This window comes from Vigna unguiculata, chromosome 7, assembly GCF_004118075.2.
Source record: "Vigna unguiculata cultivar IT97K-499-35 chromosome 7, ASM411807v1, whole genome shotgun sequence".
NCBI lineage: Eukaryota > Viridiplantae > Streptophyta > Magnoliopsida > Fabales > Fabaceae > Vigna > Vigna unguiculata.
The window spans coordinates 3,414,419-3,438,738 of record NC_040285.1 but is presented as its reverse complement, the minus strand read 5'-3'; the positions used below and the strand labels follow the sequence as shown (position 1 = coordinate 3,438,738).

Here is a 24,320-nt window from a genome sequence, read left to right as displayed (position 1 = left end):
AGAAAACTCGAGATAGAAAAGATGTATATATTCATTTTCTTAAAATATTTGGAATTACTTAAACTTTGGATTAGTATCCAAATTTTTAGTATGCTTTCGTCCCTTAATTTATGATATAAAAAAATGATTATTTTTTTTCATTGCGTATATGAATCATAACTAGCAGAGTAAGGAAGAATAAGTTCAAAACCCTAAGAGAGGAATTGCAGAGATGTATAAATGTTTCCTGAAGAACACGAAAAGAAACGTAGAGCTAGCGTGGAAGTTAATTCACAAAAATGAAAGCACATGTCTTCAGTTTCTCCTGAATGCAAAGTAATGGAGCAAAATGATGATGTATAAATGAAGCATAAGAGAAGAGATCAAACTTACTTCAACAATGGCACAATACGAAGATTTTGAACCATCTTATGAATGGGCTCAAGATGCAGAAAGCGACACGCTCATTCTTGTGCTCAAAGGTCATCATCTTCTTAATTCCCTCTAACTTAATTTAGTTCATTTCATTCATGGTTGTTTCTAGTTTTTCTGAAACAAAAGTGTTTGAACAATGTGCAGGGTTCAGAAAGGAGAATTTGAGGGTTCAAATAGGCACAAACCGTAGACTAAAACTGAGTGGTGAAGAAGAGATAAGTGAGAAGAAACGGCGTAGAATTAACAAAGAATTCAGCATTCCTTCTCATTCTAGCACCAACGGGATCAAAGCCAAGTTAGAAGGTGGCCTTCTATACATAAGGATTCCCAAAAACATCACTGAAGTTAAGCCACCAACACAACAACCTTATGAAAATCAAAAATATCCAAGAGAAACCAGAGAAGCACCAACACCAACACCAGAGGAAGCAAAGAAAGGGGAAGATGATAGAAAGGTTGATGAAGATAGAGTGAAAGCTACCAGTTCTAAAGCTAAGGAAATGCATGAAGGAGTTAACCAGGTTGAGAAAAAGGTTTACCAGAAGTTACCAACAACACTTTATGGTTTGGTTGGGGATATTATGAAGCAAAACAAATTACCCAACTTGGTTGTTGCCATCTTCTTGTTCTTGGCCATGGGAATTTATGTCAAAAATGTAATCATGTCAGCTTTTGGAGGATCATCAAACCAAGACCATTAAATCTTGCTTCGCTAATGTATTTATATACATAATATGCCACATATGATATAAATTTTATTTGTACTTGTAAGCATCAATTGCATCAATTGAATCATTAATAGTAACTGTTGATGGTTATTATGATAAATAAAAGTGTATTTTCACGGCTAAAAATTCTCATAAAATAATTTACAAGAAAAAAAAATTTCTGCTATCGTGAATAATTATTTCTTATAAAATTATAAAATTTATTAGTATATCTTACAAATTTTTTTGTGAATAGTATTTTATACAAAATATTTTACAAAAATATTAGTAGTAATATTTTGCAAATCTTTTTTCATAATCAAATTTGTAAATATTTTTTGTAAAAAAAATTTAAAATAAAATTAGTAGAAAATATGAATTTTTTTTAATAATTTTAAACGTATATCAAGCAAGAATTTTTTTTTCATGTAATGATTAGGACGAACTTATTAATATTATGTTAGATATTTTTTCATTTTAATAACCCACCTCCAACTGTTTGATTAAAAGATATTATTGAATTGAATAGATACGATTTTTTTTAATAAAATTTAAAGTTAGTAGAAGATTTGTTAAATATACATTCAATTGAATGAATAATATACTTTCACTCTTTAAGTAAATGAATATAAAATTATCTGTACCTAAAGTCTACGTTATCCAAAAACTAATGTATATAATTATTGAGATAATATTAAAACATTTTGTAAATTAAATATGATTTCACTTATTCTATGACAACATTTTTGTAAACTAATGTATCGCACAACTATATTACAAAAAAAACATTGATTTACAGCTCATGTGTGATATTTTTAACTCCAAATAATACTCCACATCCATATCCTATAGCCACTGGTTTTCAACCAAATCCAAATTTCTCTTCCTTCAAACTCACCAACAACATTTGGAATCTCACCTTCAAAATTATTGTTTGATAAATCAATGTCTGCAAATCTTACAGGAATTTTGGTGAATGTCAAACTCATAGCTTTTGTTGTGACAGTCACATAATCAAGATATGATTTTCCAATCGTTGTTATATATCTTTCAATGTATTGCAAACTACCATCCACCAGAAATTGATTCTTCATGGCCTTAAAATTTTTTACGTATGTTTTTGGGATTAGGCCACTGAAGTTATTGAGTGAAATATCAAAACAGTTTTCTTTGTTGTCTGATTTCAACTATTTAGTTTATTTCATTCGTGATTGGTTTTGTCCAACAGTGTTTGCATTAAATTGGCCAAAATAATTTAAAATAGTTGAAGTAACAATTGAAAATAAATGAAAGGAATAGAGAAAGAAACAGGTGTGAAATTTATTATGTGCTTCATTAAAAATGTCCAAGAATCTAAATAAGAAGCATTGCTACTTAAATAGTTCTGAACTTAATTTCATTTTGTTATTAACATGCACCACATCAATTTTGATGGAAACTATTATTTCAACATAATTATTTATTTGTAGTTGAATAAGAAGAGTAATATATACAAAATTTTATTTAAGGTTTTAGATAAAAAAGATGACGTCTTTTTATATGAATCTATATACTATTTTTTTCTTGTCAAATTTTGCAGTGTCTTTTCTTAAAGGGTTATAGTGTTTTTTTTTTCAACTTAATTATTATTATTCAGTTATTATAGATAGATTTCGTTTTGGTTGTGCTAAAAATCAATCAAATAATCATAATGAATTCACAGGTAATCTTCCACTTTCTTCCTGAAATATCTGCATAATTTTGAAATAGTTTAATAATGTACAGAATGAATATAATATATTTATTATTAAGTGCCATATGACAAAACCAATCAAACTAACTTTTTTTCATTTTCCACCCTTTCTAATACGCTTAATTTCCGATTCTGCTTTTTTGTATTGACTTGACATGCTTTCCAATTATGGATAATTACACGTTTGATTTTCATCCATAAACTTTAGTTTTTCTTTTACAATTGATATTTTCACTACTAAATTTTAATAATTTTCTCTTATAATTTTAGATGATATATTTTGAGTGGCTTTCACTTTTTTCATTTTTTTATTTTTTAACACCTCATTTAAATAATAAAGCTAATTAAAGGAAATGTCACACAATATAATATAAGAAGCAAGATCAATGGAGTATAATGTCACTCCTACATATATCCCAAGCACTTAAAGGACAATAATGCCAGATACAAAGTAATGTCAGAGAGAGATAATAATTTAAATAAATCCCAAGAGAAATCAATACATGGGCCTTAGCCCTAGATGAAAAGCCCAAAAAAACATGAAGCCCAGTCCCAACAAACAATGCAGCGGAATCAACCTTTCCTGGTTGACCTCGAGTGCCTTTCGCATCTGCTCACATCAATAAATTGATGATTATCGCAAAAAAGGAGAAGAACCACATACAAAGCAACCAAACAAGCAAAAGGGTAAGCTAGAGTATACAATAGTCTATCATACAGTTACATGCCATTCCACATTTCCAATCAGTATATATATATCCAAACATGTTATGACCTTTCAAACAATACACTAAGACTCAGACTCGACTCATCCGGATACATATAATCTAGTTGGATTCAACGGATGCTTGCACTTGTGGTGGATTACCCTGCTCACCCCCGAGCTAAGTGTTACAATGTTTCAATCCCCTACACACAAGGTTAGCCCTTAATAAGTTTCAGGCCTCCTGCTACTCTCACCACAAGAGTCAATCCGCTCTAAGTGAGACTAACTGACTCCTTAGAGTGTCAGGATGCAACCTTACCTTGAATCATTACCAAATTATATAGATGGGGCACCACCATGAATTCCCACTAACAGGGATCATGGAATTACGTCCTGACCACTGAAGCACGATCCTGAAATCTCACCTAGATATTTCAAGGGATTACGTATTGACCACATACCAAACATATACAAACAACCAAGTAATATATTTATCACGCATATACATCTCATGTCAACCTTTATAATCAACCTCTTTTATATTCCAGGTTAAACCCATACCAATTCCTCATACTCCATCCATGAATATAGAATTTTAACTCATCTCATTACCATGCCACTTTCATAACCAACCAACTCATGTTCATTACATACCAAGAATTATCCAAGTTCGTCATTCACAACCCATACACCCTCCCACTCATGCATATTCATCCCCCCTCATGCCATTACACAATAATCTAATCAATTACATGCCAAACATCCAAGAACAGGGAAAAATACCAAACCAGAACGCACTCTCGCCTAGTTCTTCGCTCAGGCTGAAGGGTCTCGCTCAAGCGAGAGGGTCTCTCGCTCAGGCGAGCTCCCTTCGCCTAGGCGAGAGCTCGACATACAGGAACAGTGGCCTCTGCGCATTCTCGCTTAGGCGAGACTCTCCTCGCCTGAGCGAGACGCTCGCTCGCTCAAAACTGAGCTGGTCGCCTAATCGACTACTCGCGTGAAAAGGCTTGGACGAGTCTCTGCTCATCTCGCCTAGGCGAGGCATACTCGCTTAGGCGAGATTATCAGCCTTCGCCACTGCTCACTCGCGTAACAGACCAAAAATCCAATCCAAACAATGCAATAACACATTTCATAAGCTTATAGCAGTATACCATCCATCATATCACGAAAATATTATCAAGGCAATCATGGAAAACAACGATTTAGCAAAACCCTAACTTCCCTTACCTGGAATGAGCTAGTAACTACTACGACATCTAAGCCCACCACCATAGCAGCTCCAAGAGCATATTTAAGAGGTGTAGGAAAAACTGAGTTGAACTGACTTGAACGGGACGAGGAGCAAACCCTAGCATAGCACAGTTTTGGAATAGAAGAGCAAAGCGGCTGTTTTTCTGAAAAATGAAGAGAGTGAAAGTGTTTCAGTTGGTTTAGGGGCTTTGCTTCCTATGGGCCAACCTTAGGCTCAACTGATGTGGGGCAGCCCCTTTAAATTTTTAGGGCAGAAAAAAGAGGGTTTTACAATTTTTAATATTCCAAAACCACTTAAAAGATGTCACGTCATGTTGTAAGAGAAAGTAGTTAAAATTTAGCAGTCACAAAATTATTATTATTTTTTTTGCCAAACAAACATTTTTTTTCTCTATCCCATCTTTGTAACTATTTTACTCCAAGACTTTAGGATTCTTATAACACAGAGTCTATAGTAAAACATTATTAACAAGTGACACTTTGTTAAATACACATTTCTTTTATGTAAAAAGAGTGCTCTTAAATTTCCTAAACATAAAAAGAGTGCTCTTAAATTTCCTAAGCACACGTACTAGTATGACTATCTATCAAACCGTCTAGTTTTAAGACAAACACATTATTATATTTTTCATCTAATGAAATTAGTTTTCATTCAATAATGTATATTTGTATAGCCTTCCCCATACGTAGTCCCTTAATTTAAATATAACTTTTGTAAAAAAAAACATAAAAAATATTGGTTAAATCAAGAAGTAATCTCTATAAAAAAATATTCAATATTTTTAATTTTAATTATGTTTGAAGTTTCTAATAAATTTGGACAATTTTAATTGAGTTCATAAGAAATTTTGATGGAGGACTCAATAAACTTAAAATTTTTAATTGAACTCACGTGGTTAATTTCTTTTGTTAACTTAGTTGTCATGTTGTTCTACGGCTAATTTCTTCTGTTAACTTAGTTGTCATGTCATTTTACTAAGTTTTCGTCATAGGTAATCTTATTATTAACTTAATTATATTTTAAATTTACGATAAATTTAAATTTTTTAATTTTATTATGTTATAGTTTTATAATTATATAATTATATAATTTTATAATTTTGTGAAAATCGTTTTTATATATTAAAATAAAAACTCTAACAAATATAAACGCCAGTTTATTAAATCATCTACCAAATGCTTCATGTTTTTTCAAGCATCTAGAAAAAAATAAACCCACATCCCAATTATAGTTAACATGTTATTTTAATAATGCTGATAAATAATTGTTATTTTAATAATAATTCTTACTATACATAACTTCGATATCTAACTTTAGTTTTCTACAAAATTTGTTCTCTTTTTTCAATGGTAGTATTTTAGGACATTAAGATAAGATTGATGTACTAAGATGATTACATTTAAATAGTTTTAATTTTCAAAAATAATTTAATCCATTTTATTACGTATCCTATACATGAAAATAAAGCTGTCTTCAACAATATTCGATTATCCTAATCTTTAAACAATCATATTAATTAATAATTTACAAATTACAATTAGACAGTGACAACTTTTATACATTACATTAAAACTATAATTGATCATTATCTTTATCCGATATTAATTCTCAATTTTTCCACTAACAACTATAAGACTTGATTATTAGATTTCATCTTGATCAGAGTTTTTTTTTTTCAACAAATCATATCATACTATCGTTTTGAATTTGAACTAATATATTAACATGATTATTTTTCGTACTTCGCACTGGTATGATCTAGTTTTAGTAAAAGTTCAATTGTCTTCCATAGAAAAATCCTCAGGAATAATACATTGTTCCACAGTTAAAACACAATCTCCATGATTCATTGATGCAAGCGAGGAGAGATACTTTAGTAAATTATTTAACATACTTTAGTAATAAAAGATAATATAATGTATAATAAACTTTTCAGAAGAAGAAAAAGCATATTTCATAGTAGACAAAGGATTAGTTTTTAACTAAAATGAAACAAGTTTCATTCCAAACTGAAATGCAACCCAAGGAAGTACTAGGAGAAAATTAACAGAGTAGATTCAGCAGAGTTCAGAAAAGTACATAATTCATCAAAGTGCACACATCTTAATTAAGCCTAAGAGCCTGTGCATGATGTCGGATGTGATCATCTACGAATGTGGCTATAAAATAGTAACCGTGGTCATAACCAGGTTGGAAACGTAACAGTAGCGGAACATTGGCTTTTCTGCAAGCCTCTTCAAAGTTTTGTGGCAGCAGTTGATGAGGAAAAAAATGGTCATCTTCGCCCTGAAAAGTGGATTAACAGTGACAAATATAAAACCAGTAAAAACTCGATAAGATCATTTAAGTACATGCTTATATAAACTGAAACCATGCCATACGACAGATAGCACAATATCTGCCAGATCAGATCGTATTGATTTACTCATATTCATGCTAATGGATTTCTTAAAACATAAAAAAATTAAGTACAATTAGATGAAACCGTGCAGGACAAAAATTAAAATATTTACCACTTTAAATCAATCATTCACAAGTATTTTGAAAATAGTAAACCAAAACCAAAATCTTTTACCTGATCAATCAAAATGGAGGAAGAGACATTGGGAAACTTCGTTACCAAACAAGTCGCGTCATACTCCTGCATTTTTCCACTTCTTATTATAATGAAATATAAAGACTTGTTTAAAGTCAACATGCAGTTTCCTCATCAAATTTACCTCCCAATCAGATTTATTGTCACCGAGATAATTTGAGAATGCCTTCTGTCCCCAAGGACAATTTATAGGATTTGTAATCGGAGCAAAGGCAGACACTGACTGAAACAAGCATGTTATGTAAACCAAAATAAGTAAGAATCTGAATAAGTAAATAAAAGTTATTTATCATGACAAAGTACGGTCTATATATCTTATTTTACAAATTATGTTCTACAAATTTCATAAGGTCACCCAAAGGATTAAATAATTGGTTTGGTTCTAATTTACAAAGGACATAAAATGCTATGCAGATTGCGTCAAGTTTACATTACATGTTTTTGGAACAATAAACTATAAATAAACTATAAATGGGTGTCTAACTTCTTCTCAGTAGCTGTAATGTCAACTTCTCCTCAATACATTCGTTTCTAGTCTTATCCGTTCTGTCCCACCATCTCCCCCTCAACATACTCTTTTCCACTGCATTTTTTTTTTCTCTTATTAGCACTGTACTGTTCTACAACATGCACCACACCACTATAGAGCATTTCAAGACTTCAAGACTTAAAAGAATCCGGTACAGTTTTCCTCTCATAAGCATACGCAAAGACAAGATATGGTTGAACATTGTTTAGTTCATCCACTGAACTAGAATATTGTATGTGTTGCATCTCCATCACCTCATAAGATGGATGCGCAAGACTGCTAACAATACAATTGGTGATATAATCCCTAATTTTAGCTTCAAAACATGGTTAACTGGTATTTTGCTAAGTTTGCATAGCACACACTCCTGGACGCATCAACTAAGACTCAATCATCTCTAAGAAGTATCATTAGTATTATGCACTTTAATGTGCCCCCATAATGTACATAAAGCTATACTAAGGTAAGAAAATATGGTCACAATGTCAAATGTTGGTGCAAACCTACAGGAAATCCTTTTGTTGACTCCCAACTCTAACTTAGAAGCTTCAAAACTAGTAAAACTCCTAAAGAAATATCCTAACATTCAGTATTCAATCTCAATGCAGAGAAGATAATTGGTGTCATTTAACCAGAAAACAGGGCTCTCATATCTTGAAGCTCACAAGTTTTATGACTGAGTGACTGCCATGTTGCTATCAGTATTCATTTTCAGCTGTTCTGATAAAGGTCAAGCAATAAACATCAAGTTCGCTGCACTCATTACCTATTCATTCCAAACTTGCCTAGTTAAAACATATGAAAAGGGAATGTTCTAATTGGACCTCAAATGAAACAAAACATGATTATCATTTAGAATTTGGTACCAAAAATCCAATAAGGAAAACATTCATCGTCCATTGACATTTTTTCCAACAGTTAAATAGGACAAGTTCAACATAAAAGATTAGCATTATACACATCACATCTAGAGTACCACATATCCTGAAAAATATCTTAAGCCTCTAACCTCGATGCAAAGTGAACTCAAGAAATAAAAATTCATCATTAGTATAAAAAATCCAATAGGGGAAGGTAACTAATAAGAAACCTGTACAATGTATTTGCAGGCAAATAAAATAATAGTAATACCGGTACAATGAGCATGAAACATACAAATTTATTAACGTGCAATATCACAGTTAGGGAAGGTAACTAATAAAAAACCATATGTTGCTTAACAGTAAAACTATCCTTTATTTTCAGGAAATTCAAATATTTTCAAACTAGCACTTTAACTTAAAGTTTTCAGTTGCATAATGATCAAAACCTTATACTTATCCTGGTTTTTCAGGTAGATAGTCAGAGCACCATGTCCGCCCATAGAATGACCAAATATAGAAGCCTTTGATGTTTCGAGCTGTGGAAAATTATCACTGAGAAGCTTTGGCAATTCCTTGACAACATAGTCATACATGCGCCAATTTTTCCATTTCTCTTGTGTGGCATTGAGATAAAATCCAGCACCTGTTTCAGAATTTACATGAAATTAAAATATCTTCTGTATATTAAAACGTATACATTGAACATTGCAAGTTAACTCTTTAGTTATAGCCCATAACAATTAAAATTATCCCACACAGCAATGACATTGAAGGATGAGAGAAACAACACTCGTTCACAATAGTACTTCTATATGCACAATATATTCATCCCCAAGTGTGCAGCACATAATTGGGTAATACAAAATGAAAGTTTACCAACTTAGCCACAAACAACAGAGGCAGAAGAATACAGAACATCATTAAGTCTAGTACCATACCAAAATGTCAATTTCAAGAAATTCAACATTCTCATATGACAAACAAACAACAAGACTTCCTTCCTTCAAAAATAAAAACAATCAAACATGAAGCTGGCCAAAGCTTAAGTCTGATAATTTTCAAACAGGCCCATCCCCAAGCCCAACCAAGCCAGGCACAGGGTTAATGTCCAGTTCTATTCAAAATTCAAAGCGCAAATGTAATGGTCTCACACGGCATACCTACTCCAAAGTCCCAGCTGTCGGCTTCTCCTTCCACATTCAAGCCTCCTGCATCATCAAGTGAAGACTGAGAACATATAAAAGCTTAACAACGAAAGGAAAAGTATAAACTCCACAACCAATTCATATAGTAGACAAAAATATATCCATGTAGAATATAACTTTTCGCATCCAGCCCTCTTAATTTTTTCTCTGTTTTGGTCTCTAAAATTTTCTTTTTCATGTCGGTATTCTCTTCTAAGTAACGACATGACTTAACAAATATTAGAAAATATGCATTGCTTCTTAACATGGACTAAAATAAAAATCTACCCACAATAGCCCATACCAAAAGTTTACCATTTTATAAACAACTTCAGAGAGTAAAATGAAAAAATAAAATTACAAAGTATCAAAACACAAATAATTTCAGAAAATAAATATGCATGATGGTTCTTACCATGGACTAAAATAAATATCTTCCCATAAAAATCTATCAGAAGTTTACAATTTTATAGGGCAGAATAAGTATCATCCGAGACTAAAACGGAAAAAAAAAAGCACTAAAATAATTTTAGGATGAAAAAACGAAAACATCTACTGGTTTAACAGACATGCAATCAGAAAAAAAAATCTTCATGTGAATTTTAAGTAATTATTATAAAAATAAACAAACTCATTATACTTGAAGGAAAGTATAAAAACACCCTCACACTGTCCATGCATTACTAATTCAACATGACATTCTGAACAAAAAAATTACCCAAGCCCCTTTTATAAAGTTTCGCAGTTTTATTTGGGGAATTCGTGGCAAAAATTAAAAAAAAAAACTAAAAAACTGATTTACTTGGGGAAGTGTCGGGAGTAACCAAGGCAATGCCCTCAGCAGCAGCTGCGCGTTGAGCACCAGACTTGAATAGGAAGTTTTCATCGGTGCATGTGAGGCCAGACAGAAAATACAGAACCTTTTGATTGACAGCATAACAACAGGAGGAAACGAAGAAAGTGTGAGAGGTTGAATTGGGGTGAATTGGAATGAGAAAGGGAAAAATTGAGAGGAACTCACTGGGAATTTGTGAGAGGGAGAAGGCGAAGGAGGGAAGTAGATGTGGAAGTTCATGGAGCAGCCGAGTGTGGGGCTGAAATGTTTGAACCTCTTGTTGTAGCCTCCGAACATCTTGCCGCTGCTGATCTCACTGGGCTTCGTCTCCATCGCTCGATTCTGATTACGACACTCACACAGGAAGTTGGGTTTGAGTGGTGAGGGAAAATCTCTCATTACAGTGACCTTTTATATGCCTCATTTCCAATGTAATTTTCATGGCCACCTTTCGTGAGATGATAATTGGGTAACACATAGGCCCAAATTCAAAACAAAAAGAAAAGTGTGATCCATTTTTTAATTGATTGCAATTTTCAAGTTTATACATGGGCTATTTGAATGTATCCAAAATTAAAAAGTGTACAAAAGATAGCTAGACATAAATAATAATGAAAAATTGTTACATAAGGTCAATAGGCACAATATCAAAAGACAAAAGATTCCTATTAGAATTTAACTTTGATACAAAATAAGAATTAATTTCTAGTCTTAAAATTTTTGATACATTTCTATTCTTAAACTTAAAATATAAATTGATATAATTTTTTTAACTTAATTACATTAATTTTTTTTATGTATATAACATGTTTCTTAATAAATATTGAAGTGAAAAAAAAAATGTTAAAAGGTTAATGTTTAACACATAAAAAATAACACATAAAAAAAATTGATGTAACTAAATTTAAATGATTATATCTATTATTTTTAAACTTTGAAATCAATTTCTATATAAAATTTTCGAACATAAATAAATTCTAAATTCGAGTAAAAGTTCAAAAATTAAGACTATACATAACCCAACCCAACTATAAAGAACTGTAACAGTTAATAGGATATCTAAAAAATATATTAATTAAAGCTGTAAAAGCAAATATAATGGTAAACTTAATTGTATTTCAATTTTTATTGAATTTTGATAAATCATTTCTAGTCTTAATTTTTTTAAATAAATATATTGATGAAAGATAAAATAATAGATTGATTTGGTTTAAGTGAGAGAAGGGAAGATATCCCTGATGATGAAAATAAGATAGATTTACTTCTTGATCTTCTTTACATATCTTCAAATATGATACTAAGATTCAATAATTGGATTAGGGAAATCATTTCTTAAAGATTCAAATAATTATAAGTAAATATTTTATATTAATTATTTCAAACTTAACTATTAACCAAGAAATATTTTTAAATATGAGAGTATCAAATGAGTAAAAAGTGAAAAAGATTTTAAATGGATTATGTATCAAATACAATTTAAAAACTGTCATTTTTCTAAAAAGATATTCAATACTCAATTTTATATATATATATATATATATATATATATATATATATATATATATATATATATATATATATATTAACAACCCTAAGCCCTATATACTATGCATGAATCTGTTATTTTAAAAATTATGAATTTTGTACTTTACTTTATGTATATCATATATTATTGAAGAGTTATATATACACCTTAACATTGAAAATATATTTTGTATGGATTTCAATCTAACTTTTGAATTTAAATTTATTCGCAATTAAAAATTTATTTTTAATAACCTTTTACTGAAACATTTCTACTGTAGACATGTATAACCACGTGTTCTTTCAATTTTTTTAACATTTTCTTATTACTCTTGATATGATTCCATTTGTAAAATAAAAATAATATGTTTTAAGTTGAAAAATTAATTTAGCAAATTTATACGGTAAATAACAATATGAATACATATTTAAAAATAATAACAACGTAAATATATATAAATACAAAATATATATAAAAAAAGTTGGACGACCAAATGGCTAAAAACGAACAAAAAGGTGTAATAAAAATTTAATTATAATATACTCACATAAAATAAAATATTACAATTTACATAAATATAAAATTTAAAAAATAAATATTATTTACATATAATTATCATTGTTTGTCTAATCATATTTTATGCTTGGTAAGAAAAATTTTTTACTCAGTGCTAATGAGGCATGTCACATGGAGCATGATCAGCAAAGTCATCCCATATTAATGAATCACCGAGGGGAGTTGGAAACAGCCACAAACCTTAAATGCATGCCTATAGGCTTCAACCATACACCTTCATTATAATTTATACTACACCCTCTCTTCTCTTTGTACCTCTTATCTCTTGCTTTCTGTTTGTGGTATCACCAAATGTGAAGAAGCTGCTTCTGGTTTTCACTTCCATTAGTGGTTTTCACTTATTTTGCCCAACTTCAGTTACATTTTTGGTGCTATATTATTTCTCACCTAATCTTTGTTTGTTGTGTCCTTTGTCTAAAGATCGGTTTTTGCATATAAAGCAAAATATTTTTTGACTGAAGAAAACAACCCTTTGGTTGGATAAACATAACTGTTATTCCCACAGAAAAAGTTAAGGGTGTTTTTGTATTCTGCTTTGTTTTTTACTGGTTGTGGCTGCGTTCTTAGCTGGGTAGATAAACAACTATAGACGGAGAAAACAAAGTTACATTAGTGTCTGCATTTTATGTTTTTGTTTTTTGCCTCTGGTTTTTAGGCATGTGAGCTGTCTGGAAAGCAAAAAGGAGCACCTTTTAGTGGTTATTGTATGATATATTTCATTCATTCTTCTATTTCAACTAAAGTTTGGGAGTGGAGAATTTCTGTCCGATTTTCAACCAGAAAGATTTGATTTTGCAGTTTAGTTTACATCTTAGTGGTAACACAAATCTCTGATCAAAAAGGGTCAAATTGGGTAGTTGAGTTAGAGGAAAGTGAAGGGCCTAAGATTTAAGGGGGTCATATAGGATTCTGTGATGTGTTTAGTTTATTTATGGGCATAAAACCTGGAACAGAAAGAAGTCACCTTTTGAGAAGTTCATAGAACTTGAAGCAAATAAAGTGTTGAGATTTCAAGGCTTGTGTTTATGCATGGTGGGAAGCATCATGGAAGTAGTTAGTAATGAGTACTCAAATGGCTCTGTTCAGGCCTGCAATGGCTCAGAGGAGAAGCTTGATGATCTTCGCAGCCTTGTTGGGAAGGCTGATGGTGATCCTTTGAGAATTGTGAGTGTTGGTGCTGGTGCTTGGGGCAGTGTTTTTGCTGCTTTGTTGCAAGATTCTTTTGGCCAATTCCGTGATAAGGTGCAAATCAGGATATGGAGAAGGCCAGGAAAAACAGTTGATAGAGCAACAGCAAAACACCTCTTTGAAGTTATCAACTCCAGGGAGGATGTGTTGAGAAGGTTGATCAGGCGTTGTGCTTATCTGAAATATGTTGAGGCCAGGCTTGGTGATAGGACTCTTCTAGCCGATGAGATTCTGAAAGATGGATTTTGTTTGAATATGATCGATACACCACTTTGTCCGTTGAAGGTGGTCACAAACTTGCAAGAAGCTGTTTGGGATGCTGATATTGTGGTTAATGGTTTGCCTTCAACAGAAACAAGGGAGATTTTTGAAGAGATGAGTAAATATTGGAAGGAGAGAATCACAGTGCCTGTGATAATCTCTTTGGCAAAGGGTATAGAGGCTGCATTGGAGCCTGTTCCCCATATTATAACTCCCACAAAAATGATTAACCAAGCAAGTAAGATTTTCTTCTTACTATCATGAGTTACCTTTTCTCCATTCTTGTGGCTTCTTTCTTATAATTGAAGGGCAATCTTTTTCATCAAAATTGCAGGCAAATGCAATTTAAAACCTTGGGTTGCATGAGCTCTCATATAGCTTTAACTTTTTACTTTTATGGTAAAGATATCATTATTTAATTAGTAAATAGATGGGTGGTTTTGTACCTTTTTTTGCTATCAATCTGGTTGGGTGTGGTAGGAGTTAGAAAACATTTGTCTCTCAGAACAAGATGATAACTTTAAATCATTGAAGACACTTTTATGTGTCAAGATTCTGGACTCATTGGTATCTCACTTTGTAGCATTTCTCATATAGTCACATCCACCGACTTTTGGTATATATGGCATACTACTTCTTGAATAACTTTTCATCTTTTGACCAGTACAGCTAGAGAAGAAGTCTAGCCAAAGAAACTTCTGCAACATTCTTGTGAGTTTTATTGGTGGAGACAATGTTGTTTATTTTGAATGAATGTCAAACTCAACCTTCCCCACCCACTCCTAGCAAGTTCAATTCAATTAAAGTTCTCACTCATACTTAGGTATACTACAGATCAAGGATAATAAAGTGAAGCAATAAATCTTGATTCAGAAATTAACAGCATAAAATATGATCAATGCATACAAAATATATTATGAAGTTGTTTACATTTCAAAATTGATAACTCTGCACTTATCCTATAAAGTTTGCAACACACTTTATAGGAGGTAAATCTATATAAAATTTGATAATCCAAAGGCTAGGTACTGCTATTTGTTATCTATAATTTATTTACATTATGCCAACCAATAGAAACTAGTAACTTGGTAGTATATCTTTTTCATCTACCCTCATTCTCAGTTGTTTACAATGAATATATACTTTGACAGCTGGAGTGCCTATGGAGAACATACTCTATCTTGGTGGTCCAAATATTGCCTCAGAAATCTACAACAAGGAGTATGCCAATGCTCGAATATGTGGAGCTGATAAATGGAGGAAACCTCTGGCAAAGTTTCTACGACAACCTCATTTTATTGTCTGGGACAACAGTGACCTTGTCACCCATGAAGTCATGGGTGGCTTGAAGAATGTCTATGCTATTGGTGCAGGTAAGCTTCAAATTAGATAGAGATTGTTTGGAAAAACTTCTCCCTAAACACTTTCAGAAAAGAAAGTAAAATGAAAAAAAGATTAAATAAGCTTTTACAAAAGCTAAAGTTAGTATAGGCATAAGTTAATTTGTAGAAACTGTCATGTAAATTCTCTAAATTCATAATTTTAGCTTGTGCATAAGCTATCTTTATCTTACCTAGAGAAGTTGATTTCATTATTTTCTCTATATTTTTCCTTTTCAGAAGTGATTCTGAAGAAACTTGTCTAAACATGTCTTTAATAACATAGCTTTATGGCTAATGTAAAACTTGTTGTATTCTGTTTGCCATGACTTTTATATGTTACAAATAGTTGCAGCACTTGAAGATAATCCTTTGTGATACTTAATTCTAGTTTTTCAGTTTTCACCCCCAATTTTCGTTCTGACTGCTATTCAAGCATTACAATGTGCTAAAAAGTAATTTTGATTAATGACAATAGGAGAAATGAACAGAAGTAAGAAAACTAGTTGAGAAACATGCCCAATCCAAATAAGGGCTTGAGGGCTTTGTCATTGGTCAATTTGCTTTAATATGATATTACCCTTTTTCTTACTATTGTTTTCTCCTTGGATGTGCAAGTTGTGTAGTTGGCTGTAAGTCAATTTCACTTGTTGATTTGCTTTCTTTTTCTGACATTGTATTCAACTTCGCTTTCTTCACATTCCAAATGTCTGAACTCCATATTTGCTGTTGTTTGGACCAAATCTCATTCATAGCTATTATTGCAAACAATCAAGTAATTTCATAGCTCTGCAACTATACGGTATCTAATGGTTATGAACTTGTTAAGAAGTCATAATAGAAGAGTTACTTTTATTGCAGTTTTTACCAAAATTGAATTTCCATTGCTCCCAAAGTGTGTCTGATTCTCCCAGTGGCAAGTGGTTAGATCAGTACACGAATAACTAACCTTTGTTATTTTTTGGTAATACTAATACACTTTTCGGTAATAACTAACATTGCTTGTTGTCTTCCTTTTGATTATTATTGTTGTAGCAAATGGAAAATGGGATTTTTATTTTTACTGTGATAATAGCACTCCCCTTATTCATTTCCATAGTTTCCATTAACTTTCTGATTGACAATCTTTACTTCATATTGTCCTTATTATTGTCAGGTATGGTAGCAGCCCTTACCAATGAGAGTGCTACAAGCAAATCTGTATACTTTGCACACTGCACATCAGAGATGATATTTATCACTCACTTGTTGGCTGAAGGACCTGAGAAACTTGCAGGGCCATTATTGGCTGACACTTATGTGACTTTGCTAAAAGGTCGTAATGCATGGTATGGCCAGATGCTGGCTAAGGGTGAATTAAGCCCAGACATGGGTGACAGCATCAGTGGCAAAGGAATGATTCAGGTATGTTGTGTAATTTTCCCCTTGTTCTCTAAATTCCTTAACTTTCTAATTGCCGCACCTTGGAATGTACAAATAGTATAATATGCATTAAAAGGTGAACATTATGCACAAATAGTATAATTCCACTTTCAGTAATTTTAGTTGTAGTTTAGTGGAACTTTTGTATGTTATTATGGTTTTAAGCATCATGCAATTTCAATTTTCAATGTAGATTTATTCTTAAATGTTCAGATTTGGCTTTGAATTTCTTCTTATCAACGTTTTTACATTCTAGTTAGATATCTACAATGGGACTTCCCCATGAATTTGATGCTTAAAATCTGTAGTTGGATTTAAGTGATATTAACAAATGGAAAATTTCATCATCTGCTTTGACGTATATGATATTACTATTCTGTGAAATTTGAATCCTACTAAATCTTATAAAATTGATTTAATAAGGTGAAGTGCACTCACTTATATATTATAACATTTCTCATATCAGGATATGATATCTTAGAGCGTGGGATTAAAGAGGACTGATAGTTAGTGACACCATATTAGAATAAGCTCTGAAACCATCTTAAAGTAATGGAATTAAATTTAACATAATCTTATAAAACCAGCTTAGTAAGGTGAAATTTCTTAATTACTGTGGATGGTTGGCTCTCAACTGCTTTTGTTACATAAGTTGTGGTTTTTCTTAGTTTGTGCACTGCATTTCATTCTCATTGAAAATTTTCTGATTCAAAAAATATGATTGCTGTTTATATTTGTAGGGTGTTTCGGCAGTGGAGGCCTTTTTTGAACTTTTGAGCCATTCAAGCCTGAATGTGTTGCACCCAGAAGAAAAAAAACCGGTTGCTCCTGTTGAACTTTGCCCCATTCTGAAGACACTCTATAAAATATTGATATCCAGGTAATTCATTTCTTCCGACCATTGCATGTCTCTTCACACCACCCTTCTAGCTAATGATATTCAAAACTGATTAATTTTATCCAGAAATAGACACATAAAAGTAGAGGATAAAATTCTACTTCATAGAGCTATAAAAGTAGAGGTTAATTATAACTTAATTACTTGGTTAATCATGTACATGTTTTCCACTAAATAACCTTTAACTGGTTAATTATGTAAATATTTTCTACTTATTAGAGAAATTACTCAATTGCTTGCATATATTAGACAAAGTAAAGAAATGAAAATTGTACATAAACTAAAGTATATAAGGGCTGAATGCACCATAGTTATGCCACAAGTTTCTTTACCTTGCTACTGATGCAATTTGCATTTCTCAGGGAACACTCTTCATCAGAAGCTATTCTCCAAGCTCTCAGAGATGAAAATCAGAATGATCCCCGTGAACGCATTGAGATTGCTCAAAGCCATGCTTTCTACATGCCTTCACTTCTTGGACAACCATGATTATTTTTTTACCTTGCCAAAATTATCCATTTGTGTGGGGCATCTCTCAATGTTTTACTTCTATGCATACCATTTCACGAATTCTTGTTTATGGCTTAGAATGCAGCACTTTATGACGGATTTTGCAATTCATACAAGTATAGTGAATTTTAATCTATTATGGATCTTATTGTCTCCTAATTGGCTAATTGGGTTTCCATGTATTGAGCTCATCACTTTTTTCTTTTGTTGATAGTCTGACATGCTCATCTAAATATAACTAAATAAGATATATGTAATATAATATCACTAGTGGTATGCCGGTTTTGAAACCAACATAGTTACGTAAGTCTTAATAAGTTTTCATTTTTTATGTCGGTTCTCACTTTTTATGTCAGTTCTGGAACAAACAACTTATAAACTTTTCCAAATTTTTCATAAAACCTTAATTCCATCATTGTTGGTTACCTTCAAACCCTCAACAATGGTGCAAGATCTCAAACTTCCCTCATAGATGACATACTTTATTCTAGCTTCATGCTCATTGCCATTATCATTCACTTCCTACTTCGCTTCCCCAACCTCTTTGTTCACATTTGTGAGGTCTGCTTTCTCCTTGTCCCTTTCTTCGCCTTCAATACCCCTCTCATTGCATATTTCTTTGCCAAGGAGGTCTAGGACTCTGGTACTGACATAGCAAACACATTACTACACATGCATTGATCTCAATAGGAATGAAGGAAATCCCAAATGAGAGAAAACATCCACTTACCAAATGAAAGAGTTATGAGTGCGAGAGCAGGAGCACCACGGGAGAGCGACAACCACCAAACTAAGGAGGAGGCGACAACCACTATAACGAGGAAAGGAATAGCGATGGTGCAATGGTGTAGAGAGGAGGAAAGTGTGAGTGTAGCAGAAGAATGTTAGGGAAAAAAGGAAATTAAACATATTATGCCTAATATAGTGAAAAATCGACATAGTATCTTTCCTTTAAATTTAAAATAATATAATATCTCACTTTCTATGCTGGTTATAAGCAAAACTGACATAGACATTGTAGTTTATTACAAATATGTCATCATTCTCACTTTCTATGCTGGTTCTAGATATAATCGGTATAGAAAGCCATGTACTTTATTACAAAGTGTCATTGTTTCTACCTTTATGCTGGTTCTATGTACAACAGACATAAATAATCTCATCATATTTACAATTTTGCTACTGTTTCACTTATTATGGTGGGTGGATTACAACTGCCATAATAAATCATCATAAAATCCAACTTTTACATTAGTGTATGTAAACTCTCTATAACTTTGGTCTTGGAGGCAATCGTGAGGTTGGTTTAATACATGCTCACAAAGTTGTCTAGAACAATCCACAATAAAACATAGAAATCACAAGGGAGAGTGAGACAAAAAGGAGGCACACAGCCTCGACGGCCATCACCTCTACACGAGAGAGAGCAGACCAAGAGAGGAGGCGCAAAACAACAACAGTGACCACCACCTAAACGTGAGGGACAACTAGATCAAAAGAGGGCGGACAACGACCACCACCACCTCGACGCGAGGGAGAGTGAGATTGAGAGAGGAGGCTTATAACGACAACGATTCCCACGTTTTACATTGATTTTGCCCAAATTTTGTTTTGTTTGATTTGGGTTGTACTGATCTTGGTGTTTCTCCATTTTGCTAATTTGGGTTCCATTTTGTTTCATTATCTTCCTATATGCAAATTTTCTGTCTTCTATAATCTATGTGCATAAAAAAAAAATCAAAACTGGCAAGCTAACTTGTTAGGTCAGTCTGTTGTGGGATGGGTTACACAATTTAACCAGACCCATTTTTAGGTCGTAAGCTAATTCGACCCGGTCCATTTTTGTTGGGCCAACAATCAATCGGGTCAGTCCATTTTGCCACCCATACCTTCTTGAGACATATTATCTCATAAATAATTTTTTTCCTAAATGTAACAATATTATTCTTCAACCTTAATTAAAAAATAATTATATTTTACTTCTATTTAATATTTCTATTTTCATTTAATTAGTTAAAAAAATTAATTAAATAATTAGAAAAATATTTATTTTCTATTCAATTAAATTGAATTTGAAAAAAAAGCAATTAAATTCCTACAACACAACAATCATGCCATACCTAAACAATTATGGTTAACTTGTACCATCTAATCAGGAGTAAAAAAACACCTGATTAAAACTAAAGTTTTGTCATTACAAGAAAAATATCAAGGAGTGGCAAATTTTATGATAAAAAAAAATGTTTAAAAACCAATTTCGTAATTAAAGATTAATTGAGAAATCAATTCTTTATTGACAACCCAAACATAAATAGATAATATTAATGATCAATTTAGAGATTAATTCATAATAGAAATTATTTTTAATTATCAATTTAAATATTAATTATAATTTTTTGAAACTATTTTAGTTACTGATAACTATTAATTTATAAATTTGTATCTAAATTAGTAATTATAGTGACTAATTATTATTTTTACTAGATTATTAATGAAAGATTTTTTTATGGTATGTCAACTTCACACGATTTTAATACATACCCATTAGTACATAAGCCACTCCAAACTAAAACTACTTCCGTTCTACGCTGAAGTCATATCAACATCACATGACTTCTTAAAAAACAATAAACAACCAAAGTCGTATCATTTCAATACAACTTACTCCTAATGTAAAAATTATTATATTAATCAAAGTCATATCACATTATACCAACTTTCTCCCCCCACACCAAAGTTATGTCATATACAAAGGACTTTAATTCAACTCAAGTAAAATCACATATAATCAAACCACTTCCTCTTAATAAAGTCATGTTAACATTTACACTATTTTTATAATTTTAATGTTAAATTGAATCAATTTACATTAAAAAAAGAAACTTTTGTTTTTCAAGAAAAAGAGGAATGTGAAAAGCATGTGGTGATAATAGTTGAGATAAGAAAAGAAAGGCAATGTGAGAAAATATTTAATAAATAGATGCTACAAAGATGATCCCAAAAAATAATATTTGATAGAAAATGTGAGGTACACAGAACACAAACTAAAATTAGGATTGCCTCCACTATTTGATAGAAAGTATATAGGTGTAGACTAAAAGTAACTCGTGTGAGTGTGAAAGTTTAAGGTGTCCTTATAAAGTTAAAATTTATATGCAGTAATGTTTTTCAGATATATACCAGACATATTTATATTTATGTAATGTAAAAAAATTTATTACTGAAAATACACTGATCATATCTCTTAAAGCGTAATTTTATTTACATGTTTTTATTTGCATATTTTATTTAAACGGTTTTAATGGTTGAAACATGACGATAAAATTGGTTGAAAATACGCCAATATTATTTATTATTTGGCTTTATTTGAAGGAAAATATATGAAAATTTTGAAAATCTCACTCAAGAACTAGTTTCACCTATATTATTTAATTATTTGGCTTTATTTGAAGGAAAATATATGAAAATTTCTCACTCAAGAACTAGTTTCACGAGATAAGAGTATTAGCAGTAGCAGTAAGATTTTTCTTTTAATTAAAAAAAAAGGAAGGGGAAAGGATTACGAAATGATTTATATTATCATGTATTACCGAAAATAGTTCATATTATAATATGACTTATTAAAAAAAATTATTTCCAAAAGAAATATGATATTATAAATAGTTTCCACAAATATCGTATAAAGTTTCCTATCTAAAAACTCCGCAGAAAAATCAGCATGTTAAACGTTTGATCACGTATTCATATATTTAATGTATTTAAATAACGTGATATTAATTTTTATTTTGATGCCTTTCCTAGTTAATTAGAAATGTAAAGGATTTTATTAAAAGACTGAGAAATATGGTATCTAATATAAAGGATATTAAAAAGTAAATAGAGAAAATTGATAGTTATAGTAATATGCTAAGGGTTAGTACAGCCATAGTTTTAAAGTAGGTAGAATGATATGGGAAATTCCTATATGCTTAAAATATCACTTATTTATATCCGTTTCCTTGGAGAGAGCTTCTGAAACATACCATTTATTTCTTCATATCTGCAACAGCCTTGGACATACCAAACATCTGAAATCAAACACAATGTAGGTTAAGAAAGAGCTTCATACAATTCCCCATATAACAAAGCTTACAATTTCAACACAACACAACACAAAAACCTTCTCAAGTTTTTCCTTGAAGCAAGTTTTATGCTCATCCATAGAAGCATGAATAAATTCGTCAATATGATCTTTCACGTTCTCAAAAAAAGTATATTATCTTTCACGTTCTCAAAAAAATAGCTTCTTCGTTCTTCTTCTTTCGACATGAAGTAACACTTGCAGCTAATGAACGTTTCCCGATATCTCCTTTTGTGGAATCCATAGGATATGTTCGACAACTGTAAAATTGAAATTATTCCAAAAATCAAATACTGGAATTCTTCACATAAATTTATAGAAAAATACTTTTAAGATAATTGATTTCATCTGAATGTAAGAAAATCAATTTTTACACAAGAAAAGTGGAGTGAACAAAGCTTAGATTTAAGAAATTGACTTATTTTTCAAATTTTGTTCGATACAGAATTAAACCATTATTCTTGACACAGTTGATTTTAAAAATAATTTCATTCAAACATATTTCAAGACTGAAATTATTCCAAGCAAAAGTCAGTCAGCATTATTAAAGGCAGTAAACTAATACGAACTTAGATCCCAAAACACTGTGCTACAACACAATACAATGGTTAACCTAATTCTTTATAGGCATAGGTTTCAAGTAATCTTTTTCAATACAAAGACAGGGGAAATTACATTGATTATACTGTAAGACCTTAGCAACGCAATACAGTCTTCAATAGTTCTAAAAATAAAAATTGAACAAAAAAAAAAGAGAGCGAATGAATGAAAACGATGAGAAGTAGTAATGGTGAGGGAGAGAACCTTGTTGGCAGAGAGAGAGAGAGAGAGAGAGTGTTGGTGTTGTTAGTTGCAGAGAAAGAAGGAAAGACGATAACTTATAAGAGACTGAGGCTCTGTTCACTTTAGAAGATGAATTTGGGGGAGAGTGTGAGGATTGATTTATATAGATTTGAGTGGATGAATATGTGTGTTTTTTTAAGAGGATTTAGAAAGTAAAGTGAGTGAATTTAGAGATGAATTTTATGAAAGTTAGTGAATAATTTGATTGATGTGATAGATTAAAAAAATTATAATAGATAAAAAATTTAAAATTTACCAAAGTACCCTCAAAATAAAAATTTAATAAAATTATGATTAAATAAATTAAAAATATATTAATTATTATATATATATATATATATATATTATTAATAATAATTAAATATATTATTACTTATTATATATAGTTATAATTATACATATTATAATTATTAATAATTATTATATATATTATTAAAAATAAGTATTAAATTTATATTATTATATTATTTATTATTATAAACTATTATATATATATATATAATAAACTATAAAAACAAATAATATATATTTAATAATTAATATAATAATTATTATAAAATTATTTATAATGTATAACAGAATTTTAAAGCGTGAGGAGAAAAATGTCAAAAATAATATATCCGCACAAATCTTTGCTGGTATGGTGAGATGAAATTGTGATAACTTTTTCTAAATCAATCTGCACAGATCTTTGCATATCTTTTAAAGCGAACAGAATTTCAATTCTAAATCCGTTCTTCCAAATCTACTCCTACAGTACTATTTGTTTAAACG

General features: G+C 31.1%; 3 protein-coding genes across 3 annotated transcripts; 2 read left to right on the top strand and 1 right to left on the bottom strand.

The window, feature by feature from the left end:
* The first annotated feature begins 323 nt into the window (after nt 1–323).
* On the top strand, nt 324–1,237 carry LOC114192351 (22.0 kDa heat shock protein-like). Its single transcript, XM_028082049.1, has 2 exons — nt 324–461; nt 559–1,237. Exons 1-2 carry the CDS (start codon nt 380–382, stop codon nt 1,113–1,115), a joined length of 639 nt encoding a protein of 212 aa, XP_027937850.1. The 5' UTR covers nt 324–379; the 3' UTR covers nt 1,116–1,237.
* Nucleotides 1,238–6,754: 5,517 nt separating this feature from the next.
* On the bottom strand, nt 6,755–11,228 carry LOC114192656 (S-formylglutathione hydrolase). The gene is made up of 7 exons (XM_028082431.1): nt 11,011–11,228; nt 10,792–10,909; nt 9,966–10,013; nt 9,252–9,448; nt 7,538–7,636; nt 7,393–7,458; nt 6,755–7,103 (listed from the first exon to the last, which is right to left on the bottom strand). Exons 1-7 carry the CDS (start codon nt 11,221–11,223, stop codon nt 6,921–6,923), a joined length of 924 nt encoding a protein of 307 aa, XP_027938232.1. The 5' UTR covers nt 11,224–11,228; the 3' UTR covers nt 6,755–6,920.
* A 1,906-nt stretch (nt 11,229–13,134) lies between these two features.
* Nucleotides 13,135–18,722, top strand: LOC114190043 (probable glycerol-3-phosphate dehydrogenase [NAD(+)] 1, cytosolic). Its single transcript, XM_028078797.1, has 5 exons — nt 13,135–14,612; nt 15,526–15,747; nt 16,910–17,157; nt 17,916–18,055; nt 18,436–18,722. Exons 1-5 carry the CDS (start codon nt 13,955–13,957, stop codon nt 18,560–18,562), a joined length of 1,395 nt encoding a protein of 464 aa, XP_027934598.1. The 5' UTR covers nt 13,135–13,954; the 3' UTR covers nt 18,563–18,722.
* The last annotated feature ends 5,598 nt before the right edge of the window (nt 18,723–24,320 follow it).

Bases quoted from the DNA above. Each gene is read 5' to 3' on its own strand.
- LOC114192656 (XM_028082431.1), bottom strand. From the start codon at position 11,223: ATGAGAGATTTTCCCTCACCACTCAAACCCAACTTCCTGTGTGAGTGT. The intron at 9,449-9,965 runs GTATGCCGTGTG...ATTCTGAAACAG, and splicing joins CAGCTGGGACTTTGGAGTAG to GTGCTGGATTTTATCTCAAT. The intron at 7,637-9,251 runs GTTTTGATCATT...TGCTTGTTTCAG, and splicing joins AAAACCAGGATAAGTATAAG to TCAGTGTCTGCCTTTGCTCC.
- LOC114192351 (XM_028082049.1), top strand. From the start codon at position 380: ATGGCACAATACGAAGATTTTGAACCATCTTATGAATGGGCTCAAGAT. The intron at 462-558 runs GTCATCATCTTC...AACAATGTGCAG, and splicing joins GCTCATTCTTGTGCTCAAAG to GGTTCAGAAAGGAGAATTTG.
- LOC114190043 (XM_028078797.1), top strand. From the start codon at position 13,955: ATGGTGGGAAGCATCATGGAAGTAGTTAGTAATGAGTACTCAAATGGC. The intron at 14,613-15,525 runs GTAAGATTTTCT...ATACTTTGACAG, and splicing joins AAAAATGATTAACCAAGCAA to CTGGAGTGCCTATGGAGAAC. The intron at 17,158-17,915 runs GTATGTTGTGTA...TTATATTTGTAG, and splicing joins GTGGCAAAGGAATGATTCAG to GGTGTTTCGGCAGTGGAGGC.